Consider the following 15,780-nt stretch of genomic DNA (forward strand, 5'->3'; position numbering starts at 1 on the left):
ACTTACTGGAAACTCCAAGTCTCTTTAATTGAGCTTTTCCTCCCTTCCACTCCTTGCAGGGTGAGGGGGTTAATTGCTGCAGACTGAAACATTACAGTTTTCGTTCTCCTGCTTACTACTGGCACAATGAGTGTGCAGGAATGCCTTGGGCATGCAGTACACAGATGTGCATGCAGCAGTTGGAGCAAGGGTGGAATAAATACCTCCAGTCTCCATGGCCGTGGGTATCCGTAAAGCGCTTTATCTGTGACTTTAAATATCAGCACTGGCCAAGTGAGACCTTAATGCTAATTGCCATGGCATTTCACTGTTTATCTTAGTTGAACTAGCATTACCAGTCCTGGTTGTTAACAACCTCAAGTGGCACTTTATTCATCTATCAACAGTCTTATCCTGTGAACAAGCAAGCAAAGAACTATAAACACCCACTCCAAAGTCACTTTGCAGGTTTAAACTAAAGCCCTTGGAAAAAGGCCTTTCACAGAACTCCAGTGAGAACAGACAAAATACAAGCTTCGAAACAACATTTTAATCTACAAAGTTTTATTTGTCTTTTTAAACTTGTAAACCATAAAAAGAGCTTATCAAATATCTGAAATTAGTACAAGAAAAAATGATGACTTATATAGCAAACTGCATTTGAAGGTCCAAATTCAAAGACATGCATGGGGTTCTCCTGGTTTCCATTTGTGAAGCTAGAGACAAATTTGGCCCAGTTAATTAGGTGTTTTATTAAAAAATTCACAAAGCCTTAATGTGCTTCACTGAACAAATAGAACAGAATGGGAACGATTAAGTGCACGAATAAGCACTCAGCACCAGAAGGATCTGAACCCAGTTTTCATTCGTAAAGTACAGGCTAACCAAAATAGCACATCTCTTAGCTAGGAGCAATTACAGGCTTGCTTTGTCTACATGGACTAGGCACTCAAAGGAAGACACGAACCCCACTTCCTAAGCACTTTGTAAAACAAAACATACAAAAACCCAGAAAGCACAGTGCACATAATTATCGATACTCCTGATATTGTTAGATTAATTCTTGCCCATTTCCAAATTTATAAAGCCCCTTAACACTGTCTTCAACATTCTTGTGAAACTTCTGGAACCGTCTACTCTCCAGACCCTGAAATATCAGGCCAACGAGACAATTAATGTGATCCAGTCTGCAGACTCTTGTGATATCAGGATTAGACTTGGTGTCAGTAGACTTTCAAGGCAAAGATAGTGCTTAGCAGTTAGAAAACAGGGTCGACATGGAAGCTTTGGGCAACGTTTAACGAACTTGTTTGTAATCAAGAAGAGAAGGATCTGATGCTCTAATTCAAGGTGAATACTAAAGAATATAAAAAAACATCTGTAGAAGAAACACCCCAGCTAATGCAAAATCCTCCCTCAACTTGGACTGGTACTCAGGAACCCAGGGCAGTGTTTCTCATTCTGCCATGCCAATGAGCCCCACTGACTATCCTGAACTTTCCTGCCTGCGCTTCCCACTGCACACTGGAGATGGACTTCTTCTAGAAAGTCTTTCAAGTTTTCCCTGTCAAATATATTCTATGAGCTGTTATTGCTGTTTTGTGAGCAACAAATGTACCACAAGAGATTCATAAAAGTAGTATGAATGTAGCTTCTTCTACATGCAGTATTTTCCTGCCTCCTTGCTGTTTTTTCCTCCACTGGTAGACGGTCCTTTGCTATTCCCACACTTCACAAATCTTTCCATCCTTCCCTTGTCAGTCCTTCTTCACAGCTCTAAACCTCACAGTAATCCATACGTATAGTCCTTAAGTCCTGCTATTTTAAAACAAAGAAATTAGAAGAACTCATCCATATCATTTCTATCACTTTAGCTCAGTAGGATTGAATTATCTAGAATTATACAGAAATACAGAAGTAAATTAACTCATCACTGAAAACCTCTCTATTTAATAACTAGCATCCAAACTGCAAATAAGATGCAGTATAATGCCTACTGAATAACTTCAATAGAATGTTATTTGCTTTTCTGTTTCTTTTAGCCCATTTTTAGCACATTTTAAATGTATACAAGTAAAAAAAGATCCTAAACATCACTCTTCCAAGTCAAATCAACTGAACAGTTGCTAAGTATGTGAAGAAAATAAATAATTATGTGATAAATTGTGGGTGGTTTTGCAGCTAAGTGTATTAGAGAAGAAATCTTCTTCCAGAAGTTATGCAGAAAACTTATGAAGGTCCATTTTTATTTCATGGATTTTCTAACACGTTTCTGCTTGATAGATTTAAAAAAAAACAACAAACAGAAGTCTGATAATGAACATGATGCTGAATACAACTTAGTTCCCACTGAAACCATAAATCATGTTTGAAAATGTATTTTCAGATTTTGATGAATTGCATCAAGGTAATTAAAGGTGAGAGCTGATTAGCTGACATGTTTCCAAACATGAACATTCTTGCCTACACTCCAGGCAAAAATTATGTTAAATGTTTTTGCAGATTTTCTAGCACGATGAATTTTCCCAAGTGTAACTGTGCCCCAAGGGGCCTAACTTTCTTGTTAATTGGAATACAAATGAAATCTGTCACTCAATAATCGAGGTACACAATGACATGTGGAGAACAGTAAGCATTCATCATATCTATATAATTATGTGGCAACATTTAGACTGTTGAGCAAACACAGTAGTTACCCATTAGTAAGAGATCATCTCTGTCAGAGTATGTTCTGTGGCATTCACTAACTTCTGACAGAGGATACCTTTTAGTACAAACACATACATATCACTTCCTCTAAGTTGCTTCTCCAGCTGTATTTGCTGTTCTGTGCTCATGGTGAGTAGGGTAGGAAGGCAGCCAGAGGGGTCAAAGATAACGTGGCTTGCAGGGTTTGCCTGAAGTGGGAGGTCTGCTGCTACACCAGTAGAGCCTGTACTTCAACCATGGGCAGAACTGGGTCTTCGTTTCTGTTAGTGAATAAATGATGGGTGGATGTCTGAAAGACATTTGGAAGTGCTTTATGATATGAATATAAAGCACAGTGTTTCTGCTCATTTTAATCAACTTACCAGCTTGATCTCTTATACGCCTCTATTTAATATCAGCTATTACAAAACCATCAGCAGTAAGATGCATAAAAAGTAAATACTGAAATCACTGTCTGCACATTAAACCCACAGTACTGGAATGATATTATGGGCACCCTGAAGCCAGGGACAATCTGGAAGTCTTACCAGAGATTTCACTGGGACAGAGATTTTATTTTGCTACCCTTAGCTCACTTTGCATGAGGTACTCTTGAAGTTGTGGGAAGAGCTTAGCAATCCTTATTTCAGAAAGCTTGGTTTTCTCAAAATTGTAAGTAGCAGAGTAAAATTTTTCAGCTGAAATTTTCATTAGCAAATGGTGCAGATTTGGGGATTGGCTTCATTTTGCTGAATCGTTTTACATAAAAATAGAAAAAGTAAGGGAAAAGGCTGCTGTTTTTGTTTGAAATCGCTTAATGCCATTCCATTTTATTTTCAAATAGTAACAATATACTAAACTCTATTTTTTTCTCCTTGGAAATTAAATGTTTTGTTTGACCAGAAAGTAATCTCCTTTAATTTTAGGTTTGGCCACAGTTTTAACCCCTCCCACCCAAATTATAATTTTTTAAGGTTTTCAGAATTAAAACCAACCTGAAAAATCAGTTATATGACACAGCTCTAATAGTAGGGGACAATAAATTTAATTTTTAAAGTTAGCACTTTAATTATAAAGCCAAAGCATACCAAGTCCATACCTCATGATCTGATCCTATTCCCAAACACGTTAATGCAAGCTCTTTCATCAGTGAGATCTACAAGCACTGACAGCAACTGCAGTAAGCTCCTGAAATCCACGAGAAGAAGAAGGAAATATACTTTCTGAACTAGTAAAACTTTAATTAACAGGGGGTTCTCTTGGCACAGTTTTTGCTGTTAAATAAATAAAGCATTTAGTCAAAACCATCTATATTTACTATACAAAATACTGAAAAGCAAACGTTTTAAAAGATATGGAAAGTTTAGGTTCTGTGAAAAGAAACTGTGCTACATGTTACTCACACTTAATGCACATAACACAACTGCAGAACAGTATTTAGATACTGTATGTTCATACATGGCCGGTGTAAAGTTTTAGCATGGGGATGCCACGTTATTAACAGTTTTGTATTTCACAGGATCTAAACAAGGTAGAATATGTCTTTTGAATCTCCAAATATAAAACACCAACCAAATTAATGCAAGGCTGTATTCAATGGCCAGTTGTGTTACATTCCAAAGCTCACTTGCACAGCTAGTACTGCACACTTTTCATTCAGATGGAATTTTGTTATTGGTGCTGTTATCTTTTCAAGCAAAATTATCTTTGAGTGAGAGGGCTTTTATGCCCCTTCACAGCCTTTTCTTAGAAAAACCCACAGCTCTGAGAGCATTCTAGTTTTCCAGAACATTTTCTGGTTTTCAGCAATGATCTGCATTAGAAAAATTGACAAGGAAATAATTCCCACTTCCCAGTCTTTCTGGCATATGCCCCACTGAAAAGAGAACAGCTTTAAGTATATTTTCAAAACAAATAGCATGGCATCCCTCCTTAGATGGAATGTACACTCGTGTGTTTGCATGCGGTATAAAGTAAGTCACTCGAATACATCAGACTTTGTTAACACTATAATATAAATAAGCTTATTCCTTCTACTAGACATATAAATGCCTTTTTTTTTTGCAGTCCATAATTATATATACATTGAAAAGAATGATATACAAGCAGCAAAAAAGGCTTAGACTAGAACAACTCAGTGGTAACTAACCAAATTTGTGGCCTTTTCACGTTTTCAATACAGAGAGTTCTGAATATAAATATTTTTGGACTTTAGGAATTTAAAAAATAAACAGAACAGTATAGTTGTCACACAGATCAAACACATTTTCAAAACATTTTTTTAGATTTAACAGAATACACTGTTGACAGCTGTAAAAAAAAAAAAAAGCATATATTTTTTTTAAAGAGGACAAGAAGCCCAAACAACTGCTGATTCAGGGAGACAAAAGATGGACTTATTTACCAAGAAGCAGCGATTCTATTCCCATTCCAAAAGAAGGCAAAGCCTTCAACTTTTTATTTAAAAGTTGACGTCTCTGCATTCTGAGGAAGGGCAACATCCCTCTAAAAGTGGTCAGCAGTTCTGGTCAGCACTCCTTTTTGGATCAACTCTAGTCAGAGAAAAGATAGTCATGAAGGGCTTATAACAATGTGGGATAGTTACATTTTACAATATATACTATAGACAAAATACCACAACATTTAAAATAATTAAAACCAAAAGCAAATATGTTTGATAGAACAGTTATATTTTTATGTGAGGAGTTCCCTACTTCAAAGTACCAAAAGCAACATAGGCGATTTTCAGTCACTTTCCACCTGCAAAACAGTGACTTTTGTAAAACCCAACCAAATGTATCATAAAGCTGGGCCCCACAGAAAGTAAATCTTGATTGGACTGACCCTTTTTTCACTTTTCCAATTTGCTTTCGACTTTCAAATTTCTCAGCAGCCAGTAAGGTCTTGTGAGCATGGTCTCATTCTCCCTCATGGAAAGGAAGCTCTTTGATATAAAAAAAGCAGAAGAGGCCAGAATGACTGTGAAAGATCTTTTTTTACATGTTGAATTGTCTCTAAAATGGGAGAATCACAAACTGGTAGGTGCTGCAGAAATTTAAATTGGAGGCACCTATGAAAATGCCATGTTACGTGTTTCATAATGTCACTGTTACTGAAAAAAATCATTATGTTAATACTCAAACCACAGATCTCTAAAACACAACAAAATGTACCTGAGAGTGTGCATATTTATATATATATATTTATATTTATATCTTATATATATTTGCCAACATTTAAAGTGAGAAAGTATATTTTCCTCAATTCTTTCTCAAAACAAAGAACTGTGGATTTAAACAAAACAAAAACCCCAAATAACCCCTCTCCTTCCCAAACCCCCATCAATTATACTTATGGCCCAAGCACTAAAGTTTAGTGATGGTTTTGAGAACACCATTTCACATCCTCCTCTTTTCAAATGGTTACCCCAAACAGAATGTAGAGTAAGCAAGAGAAAAAAAAAAGTGTATTTAAATACTACCCAGACATAACAAACTGTATTTGTGTCAGTGAAGAATCTCAAAGAAAATAAAGTGAAGTTGTACAGATGTAGCTCTGTTGACAAGTATAGCTAATATTTCCAGCTAATTAAGATAATTTGAAAGGATGTGAACACAAACAGGCTACACCAATGCAGTATATTAAAATTCCCCCTGTAGCACATTACAATCAATAAAAAGAAAATAAAATCTGAATAATAGTAGAGGTAGCAGCTGTTTGTATTTTCTGTTATTCTGAGCATCTCTGGAGTCCAAAATTTCGAACATTGCTCCCCTGATAAAAGGCTTGTGTGCGATCAGCCGACATACAGCAAGCAGACTGGTAAGCTAGATGTCTGCAATAGTGTTTGAAGTATCTTTCCTTCTACAATGGAAGTAGTACTTGTAAAGAAGTGCGTTGACGACCTGCATTAAATCACAGCTCAAAAAGCTATGGCTGTTTGCTGTTTTACAAGCCACTTAAAAAAAAAAAATCCACAAGTTGTTTAAGTAAGCTATGCAGTTCCACAACATATAAATAGGGTAAGTTTCAAGAATTCCATATAACCTCTAAAATAAATGCTAGCTGAATATTAATGGAGTAACAATAATATTAATCAGTAATGCCTTAGTTCTGGTGTCACAAGAACGTGCTTCCTTCATATGGGATGATTCCTGGAGGATGTTGGTGGGATCTGTTTTATGTCTGGTAGAAGTGATGGTAGTGGTGGTGGTGCTCGTGGTGGTGGTGGTGTTCATGTCTCTGTATCATTTGTCCAACTTGACCTTCATATAGAATGACTGTTGGCAGGTCTCTCACATGTTCCTTTTCCACAACTGTCCCTGGAGACTGGAAGGTTTTGCACATTTGGTGATTCTCCTTTGCTCTCTGCTTATGCTTCTTGTGAACCTGTTGAGACTGCAAGGGGAGATAAGGAAGATTCTGGCCCACCCGTGCACTTGGGGAAGCCATTGACATGGCCCCTGCTTGAAAAGGTTTATTTCTTACTGCCCTTCCAGAATGCACAGGAGCAACATTTTTACCCTGGGCCTTGGGAGATCTCACAAAGTGCTTGTTTGAGTCCTGGTTCCGGAGCCTCTGTTGGATTTCTGCAATCTTGGCATAAGAACTCTCAGCCAGATTGATGTGGCTTGGATCCACCACTTGAGATTTCCTATGGTGGGCATGGAAGGTTTCAGGTTCATGAGAACGGGATCTAGTTTGACTCACAACTCTGCTTGGTGGGTCATGTTTTTGAACTGCTGGAGGAGATCCTAGAGAATAACAAGCTGAATTAGTCATCTAATATTTCAAAGTTTTAATTAGTAACATACAGTTGGCAGGGATAGCATGATCAGCAGAGTGAATTTTTCCTAAGGAAGTAAATGCAATTATAACTGTCTAGTTTAACTGCATTTAATAATTTTGATTAGTAAATAATACACACACATATATCTACATATGTAAACATATATTCCATTATATGTATATAAAAGTTCTTACATTTCATTCTCTTCCATTCATCTATTTGAAATGCAACAAAATAACTATGAGCAGAATAGTAAGAACTTGACAGAGGACAGAGGGAGAGAGGAAATCCAAATCACTTTAACTGGGGAACCGAAAGCAAAATTCCAGATATGAACCCATATTCTCTGATTTTTTGGTCTGTAATGAGTACAAAAAAACCCTCCAAATATATGCTGGTAGCATCTTGAGAATGACCTCTACTATCCAAAAATCAGTCCTCACCTCACCCATAGACTAAACTTAATAGTTGAGATACAAAGATTGTTCTCCTAGGCTCACCTCCAAGTTTACCTACACAAACAAGTACTTCAAAGCAGGCTTTTTAACCACTCCATTGTGATTCCACCTTGCAGCATTCGTACAATTCTCTTCCTTCAAAATTCCTTTCCCCTGATACGGAACATTCAACTAAAGAAAGAAAAGACCAAAAGCTTGCAACATAAACTACCAAATTACCTGGCCCAAACTTTGATGTGTAGTTTTCTATTCCTGCAAGATCCAAATAGTGGTTTCTCCTTTCAATGTTCTCATCAACACAATGACGATAGCACTCACTTTGCTCTGGATTGTTCTCACTCTGGTGATATCTGTCAGCAGAAAGCAAAATTACAATTCAGCAGAAGTTCTTTGTTGTTGTTATCACCATCTGCAAATCAACAACTAATGGCCTCTTTGAAGTGACAGGAACAGCTCACAAAGAAACAACAAATGCTTGAAATTCTGGGTGACCAGATTTGCTAAGTTGATAGGCCTGAACTGACTATTCTTTCCTCTAATATAAATTGACCCAGATGTTGCAAAGCAAAGGAGGCTTTCCAATTGCATCACATATACAAAACCAAATAAAAATGCTTCAAGGATTTATTACATTCTGTCTTAGAGCCAAACCATTCAACAGATTCTCTAATCTGGACATGCCTGCTGTTCGATTCACCTCTGTCCCCCCCACTGTTAGAAGTGTGAGGACTGGGGTAAGCCTTGTGTCAGATACACACTTGTGTATCTGCTTCAGGAAGACAAGCAGCAGGTGTTGTAACTAGAGAGAATCTGGGAAGAAGAGGTGTTGGTAGGACACCTGGAGATAACTGCTGCTTTCCAAAACACAAATAATAAGGTCACATCAGCCACTGGCTTCAGAATCTCAACTCCTTTTCCTGCTCAGCTTTGCAATTTTATTTATAGCAGAACTATTTCCTGTGAATGAATATCTGAAATACCATTCATTTATGAGACAGAAAAAGAGTCAGCTAGAGATTTATAATTGCCCAACAATTTAATTCAGCAGTTTAAGTGGATGTTTGCAGATATGAGCAATGTATTTTCAATATAACAAATAGCACAGGAACTGCCTGTCATTCAGATACTTCACTTCGAAGACTACAAGATGCTCTGCTTTTTCATATACTCCATGTGACTGCAGTGATGTCAGCCTAAGACTGGAATTTGTCCTTGTATCTTATATGAGTTGCTAAGTACAGGTTCCATTCTATATGGTGGCAAGTACTCTTTTTGTAGTCTATTAACACATTTCCAGATTTCCAGAGGTTACTGGAAATTGCTCTGTGGCATGAACTGCTTTCCTGGTCTAGGGTCACACTGTTCAGGACATTATAGAACTGAGTTCCTAGTGTCTGTGTCACACAGGGGTCTTCAGGTTCTTTGAGTAATGTCATAAGACTTGACTACCTGGAAAATAATTTGGTAGAGGTAGAGTCTCCTGAATGAAGAAGAGTCTTCCAGGAAAGCAGCTAAGCTGTAAAGACTGAGTCAGCTTTGAATTTCACAAGTGACATGTGGTACTGTCAAAAAGAGGGAATGTCCAGATGTTCTTTATTTTTCTAGATAGGTTGCCAGCTAGGTACCCTACCTGCAAAGACACATCTTTAAAGGTTGTTACTCTTTAGCAAATCAACTTAAGAGATCTCTGCGGTAGAACTTGGCTAACTGATGTTGCCAGGTTAAGTTGTCTATAGAAACTATCAGCACAACACAACACAAGCACTGAAGACAATGCACAATCAACCCTCAAAAAAAAAAACACTGTTGGGTTTGATCCAGCACATTAAGTAACACTGCACACAGCACTGTCTGTTGAAAACAAAATTAATAGAGAACCTGTTTTTTTTTTCTTGTAATAAATTCCATCTCTCATCAAGATATTGAAGAAAAGCTATGTCAGTACTGCCACAGCCCTCCATTCTAATAGCTTTCTTGCATGCAAGATGGTGTTCAGCAATACAAATATACACAGCAAAGCAATTATACACTGATGAGAGATGTGCTCCACTGTCAGAGAGAACTAAAAGTACTTCTGAGAATGGAGCCATCTGGCACCCAGCAACACAGTGCTCTTCTGCTTGTGTGTGGGAATATCCAGGCATGCATCAAGCATGCATCACACACAGAGTGTAAGAATACACATTTCTGCTACTGATAAAGAGGGTAGATTTCAGCTGGATATAAAGAAAAAGTCTTTGACAGCGAGGGTGGTGAGGCACTGGAACAGGTTGCCTGGAGATGTGGTGAAAGCCTCATCCCTGAAGACTTTCAAGGCCAGGCTGGACCAGGCTCTCAGCAACCTGATCTAACTGTGGATGTCCCTGATCACTGCAGGGGAGCTCTGGACTAGATGACCTTTAAATATCCCTTCCAACTCTAAGGATTCTGTGATTCTATGATATATATTTGTTTTAAATAAAAAAAGGCATCTACTTAAGAATTGTGGAGTGTATGAAAGCTCTGTCTAAAACTCCACACTGGACTGTCATTCTAATGGTAAGTATACAGCAACACAGTGGGTAAATGGAATAGAGTGGTGACAGAGTTCTGGGCAGAAAAATGCAGAGACATTTCCTGAAAGCCACACTCACAGATAACATACAGCTTAGGGCAGCCAGGGATAAATCAAGCAGGGAAGAAAGAGTGAGAGAGAATGTGCATCCATAGTAAAATTAAGATGTTTAGAGGCTGTTGTGCATCATATTTTCCATGTTGCACTAAACCAAACAAACCAGGGTGGCATTAGGATATCCAACTCACAGAGCTGCCTGCCAGCTCTCTTCCACCACCATTTTCTACCTTGCATGCCAGGCAAGCTAGCTATGAATGTAGTTGCTTGATCTTGATACTTGCATCAGCCCTACAGGTGAAAACTTCTGCCTGTAGCTTCCAGCAGTTGAAAAATCTAACCCATTTATCTCCCACCTTCAGGATAAAAACATTCCTATCCATTCTATCTTGAATATTAATCACATCTTGCCTAGAATTCCTAAGTGACTGAATTTGTGAAATGTGTGCACTTCTCACAAGTTCTCACTGCTGCTCTTGAGGGGAAGCTTCAGTGCTAATATCATGAGATAGTGATGAGGCTCAGCTTTCCTGACAGCAATTTAGCCAGAGTGCACCAATACCAATGCAGCACACACAGTGGCCAGACTCTTTGTCCTGTCCACATTTAATGAGATGGAACAAAAACTGTCAGATGTTGACAGTTGCCTGATGCTGCTCTGCAAAGGTACGGTTTTGTCCACTCTAAGAAGCCTCCTAGCAAAAGGATGAGAAAGACAAATGCAGCAGGGCCAAGCATCTAACCCAATATTTGGTGCCTCTGTGCCTATGGATATGAATGAAAAGAGTGCCATTCCTGAAACATTTCCAAAAACAGGACTTTAAAGGTGGATAAGAGAGGGACTTAAAACTGAAAGAGGATTTTTGCAATAGATTATCAGAGTCCATTATATTTAAAGAGCAAACCTCAGTGGAAACCTAGGGACCACTTTTAGACCAGTAAGCAAAAACTTTCTGTTTATACTCAGTGCTCTTTATTTCACAAAAGATTTTGTACAGAGTTACTAACAGAAGTCATCTTTAATTCTGAAATTTAACCCAGCTGCCATTCAGACAATGGCATAACTAACATTTTTACTCTGTCCAGAAAAGGGAGGCACATTTTTGTTGTCATTTTTAATAAAATTGAGTGCTCTTCCTTCTGATAAATTTATTAAACTCAATTTCTTTTGGATAAGTAGCCTAAATCTAAGGAAAGCCAGAATTGATTTTTATTTTGCAGCGGAAGAAACAAATACAAATGCAATATGATTACTATAGCATTTCTGTAAATATTTTTCTCTTCCTTAGCATGAAGTAGAAAGTCCTAAATGAAACTGATACTACACACTGAAATGACCTATTTGGAGCAACAGATCTACATTAAAATGTATCAGAATCACCTGCATTTGTTTTATTTTTCTACCCATCAAAATACCCAGTTCAGAAAAGGAATAGCACACCTACCCTTGACTGAGAGACAAACATTTTTCCTAGCTGTAAAAAATTTAACACTTGAAAAATACATTGCAAATGACTAGCACATAGTCTGAAGTTCAGTGCCAGAAAGAAGTCACGATAACAGGGTGGACACATATTCTTGCCAGCCTTGCAAAAGGCATGATTACACATTTTCAGAAGAAAAAGCCTGCTCAGGACTGGCATCCAAAATAATACTGTACATTCTGTTAGGAAAGAACTAAAAGTCCTTTTTTGTCTGATCTCTAGATGGCTACAAGTGTACCCACAGCTGTTCAAAAAAGAAACTACTGTGCTTGTGCTCTACTGGAAATGGATGCATTCTGGGGAAATGGCTTTAAACTAAAAGAGGTTAGATTTAAGCTAGATGTTAGAAAGAAATTTTTTACTCAGAGGGTGGTGAGGCACTGGAACAGGCTGCTCAGAGAGGTTGTAGATACCCCATCTCTGGTGGCAAGACGAGGCTGGAAGGGATTTTGGGCAGCCTGAACTAGCACTTGGCAGGGGGTTGGAACTAGATAATCTTTAAGGTCCTCTCCAATCTAAGCCATTCTGTGATTCTGTATAAGTCATGCAGGCTGGATTCCATTGAAAAACAACAAACAGGCATTTTTTTCAAGTAGTAAAATGTTTTCGGAATTTCATGAATTAAAAAAAAAAAAAAAAAAGGAATGAAATGAAATGGTCCTAGTTTTTCTTCAAGATTACAACAACTGTATTGGTTCTAAGGCAGCAGGCTAATTCTTACACAAGTGATACTTAATAACTAATTAATAAAGGAGCACCTGATATGGAAGTGGGGAAGCAGGGTTTATGGCAGGTGGGAGTCAGCAGAGACAGCCACTCTACTAAATGAGGTGAATTTTCTTCCGCTAACTGCACAAACATACTCTGCCAGCAGGGCTGAGCCACCCACAGCTGCTGTAACCAGAACCACTGCAGAAGAAGGGAGCATGAAGCTAGCAGCATGCTGGAAGCTCTGGATGTTGCATACTCAGTAGGACATGCCCTATGAAGACTGCTTTCTGCATAGCTGATTCTGTCTGCTCCTCAGCTACAAGCTCTATTTTCCCCTCACTCTGCTCAACATTCCAATGCCAGCTCAAAGCTGCTTTCTTCAGGAGGAAAGGCAGTAGTAGAAGTGGTTATGATCCATTGAGCAAGAATGAGTCAAAAAAGCCTGGATCTAATTGAACTGACCAGTGAAAAAGATGGGCTGAAAGGAGAACGGGGACAGGCAGGCTCTGGCATCTATGAAGATGAAAAGACTTCAGGACACTTTTAGCCAGAAGGCTGTGTTGTATTCCTTAAAGTTCACTAATAGGTACAGTATCTGCAGATATCATCTAGAAAGACACTACATGTCCTCTGAGGAGCAGACAGAAGAAAATGCAAGAAAAGAACTTTCCCACTTAAAAGAAAGAACCTAAAATGTAATCAAAACCTTGTTGCTGCTTTTTTGTACAAAGTATTCACATTGATACTATCAGCTGCCTGCTGCAGGGAGAAAAAACACTCTAATGCTGCTGCGTTAATATTTTTAAATAAATAAATAAATACACATTCATCAATAGTTGAGGATTCCTCAAAGCCATCCAGTTCCTCTCAGAAGACTCATTTCTTTTCCCTTACCTGAGAGAAGCCCGTTGCTTTTTTTCAGAGCTCCTTAACTCTTCATTGGCTTTGCTTTCAGCCCTATGCCTTGCACTCTGCAAATCTGCCAGCAAGAAAAAAGACATTATTCTCACATTGCTGTCCTTCCTAGTCAGTATAACTAACATGCTACATGGCAAACACAATTTTTCTAGTCCGTAGATCAAGATGTGATGCATCATTTCATAAAGCCTTCTTGAAAGTGCTTTTGCCCACAGGACAGATTTTAAGCAGACACAACCTTGGCTGTAGGACATTAGTCAGGGTTGGGCTGAGGGCCATTTGGTTGGTTAAATGGAGCCACATTCACACTGATAAACTTGTCCCTCAGGAGGGCTTGGTAGTTTGGATTTCAATCTTGCACTAATGCATGACAAAGCTTTCCAGCAGCGCAAATTTTCTTATGTCTGCACTTGGCTGAGTAAACGTCTATATTAAAACCAAGATATCAAGGCTTTTCTCCTGGATAAGGTGCCCACATTTTCTACTGAAGTATTACACAAAACACTGTAAGAATTTTACTACTTAACCTACTGAAGCAATTACGTTCATACAGCTATTATTAGAGTGAATTTAAGATGAACAACCCATCATAGTATAAGCCATTTTATAATGGCGTGCACTTCCAGTATTAAAAAAATGTGTGCAATTTTTACACATTGACTCACGAAGTTCAGTTATGCTTAACTGTTTATTTTTATCCAGAAACAGTGATAGGTACTTGCAAAAAGAATTTTTATACCCCACCTGTTTTCACACAAACTGAACACTGTAATAATAGCACTGTTAAAGTGGCATAAATAGAAAAGGCCTTAAATCTGCCTTTCAGTATGCAAACACAATTACACAACACACACAATTTTTCCTCTTGTTGCTGCCAAGAGAAAAAAGTCAATCGGAAATAGAACCCTAATTAGCTTAGCATACATGGATAGCAATGTAGGCAATTTCGTACCTAAGAACTTAAAACAGATTAATGGGGTTTGAAATACCCACAGAATTATTTGCCTTAATTATTTATTTGTACTGACAAAATATGAAGATGAATGTTTAAGATCCCCTTAAAATTTTTCATAATTTTTTTCCCCGTTGCTGATCACACATCCTTACCAGTATGATTTAACAATATACTTTTCTTCTTCTGGCTGCCATCTGGTGCCACAGTAAGTTTCACTCGCAGAGTTTTACTGGAACTAGGAGAATGGTTTACTGATGCATCAACTACCTCATAGATGGTATGAAGCAAGCTGGTAATATCCTATGATGGATTGAAACACAAAAAGATACAACATTGTAAAAACTGTATGAATCCTACAACCTTAATACTCAAGACTAGTTTAGGCCTGAGACTATTAAATGCTTAAATATGCTCAGAAGTCACTGAATTCAGGTTCTTGCACAGAACCTTGCATAAAAGGATAAATTTTTCTCTTCTGTTAGCACCTAGTTTTTCCCAACAGAGGCTGTAAAAGATCTGACAGACACAGAAGGAATTATTCAAATTGATCTATACTCTTTCTTCATCAAATGGTTTCATAAAAAGATTTATGAAAGAGGGCAAACCAGATCAAAACAATAACTAAAATACAAGGTATTCAGGTTTCCAAAACATGATATGAGTGAATGAAATTGTGTTCTGCCTTTATTTTCTTTTGGTTTCAGTAGAACTCAGGGATAATTACTCATTCTGCAGAAAAATTGAGTTCACTTGACCAAAAAAAATGCAGAAAGAAGAAAAATTTGGACATTTTTACATCCTCAGTAAATCTTACTACTTGCTTTTTTGTTCTTGCATGCCTAACTGGATGATTATATAGAGGAAAGCTAGTAAGAGATGTGACAGAACTGTAAACTTCAGGTTTGGAAGCAGCCTGTCTGTTACTCAACCATATCTGTACTGTGACCTAGCTTACTTTGCAAAATTTCTACCAGTTCTGAAATTACAATTTTGAATAGCAGAGATTATCCATTGCAGTCTATTATAGAACATTCTTGTGCACATCTTTGAAGGCAATGAGGCATGAGCAAATGCTTACATGTCCAGCTATACTGGAGTAAACACTAGTCATTTTCATTGTTTTAAACAGAAGAAACCCCCAGCAGAAACACCACTTTTGTAGCCAGAATATCACACAATCCTCATTA

At 37.9% G+C, this 15,780-nt stretch overlaps 1 protein-coding gene across 4 annotated transcripts in view; it reads right to left on the minus strand.

Annotated features, from left to right (window-relative positions):
- Positions 1-526: 526 nt before the first annotated feature.
- NKD1 (NKD inhibitor of Wnt signaling pathway 1) overlaps positions 527-15,780 on the minus strand; it is a 137,790-nt gene continuing 122,536 nt past the window's right edge. For all 4 annotated transcript variants that reach the window (XM_085234890.1, XM_085234888.1, XM_085234889.1 and 1 more), the window contains 4 exons: positions 14,746-14,893; positions 13,615-13,699; positions 8,134-8,264; positions 527-7,421 (listed from right to left, as the gene is read on the minus strand). In XM_085234890.1, coding sequence (XP_085091016.1) covers positions 6,847-7,421; positions 8,134-8,264; positions 13,615-13,699; positions 14,746-14,893 — 939 coding nt within the window. In that variant the 3' untranslated portion in view covers positions 527-6,846. The remainder of the gene's footprint in view (positions 7,422-8,133; positions 8,265-13,614; positions 13,700-14,745; positions 14,894-15,780) is intronic.

The sequence above is a fragment of the Meleagris gallopavo genome, chromosome 13 (genome assembly GCF_905368555.1).
Source record: "Meleagris gallopavo chromosome 13, MGAL_WU_HG_1.1, whole genome shotgun sequence".
Classification (NCBI taxonomy): Eukaryota; Metazoa; Chordata; class Aves; order Galliformes; family Phasianidae; genus Meleagris; species Meleagris gallopavo.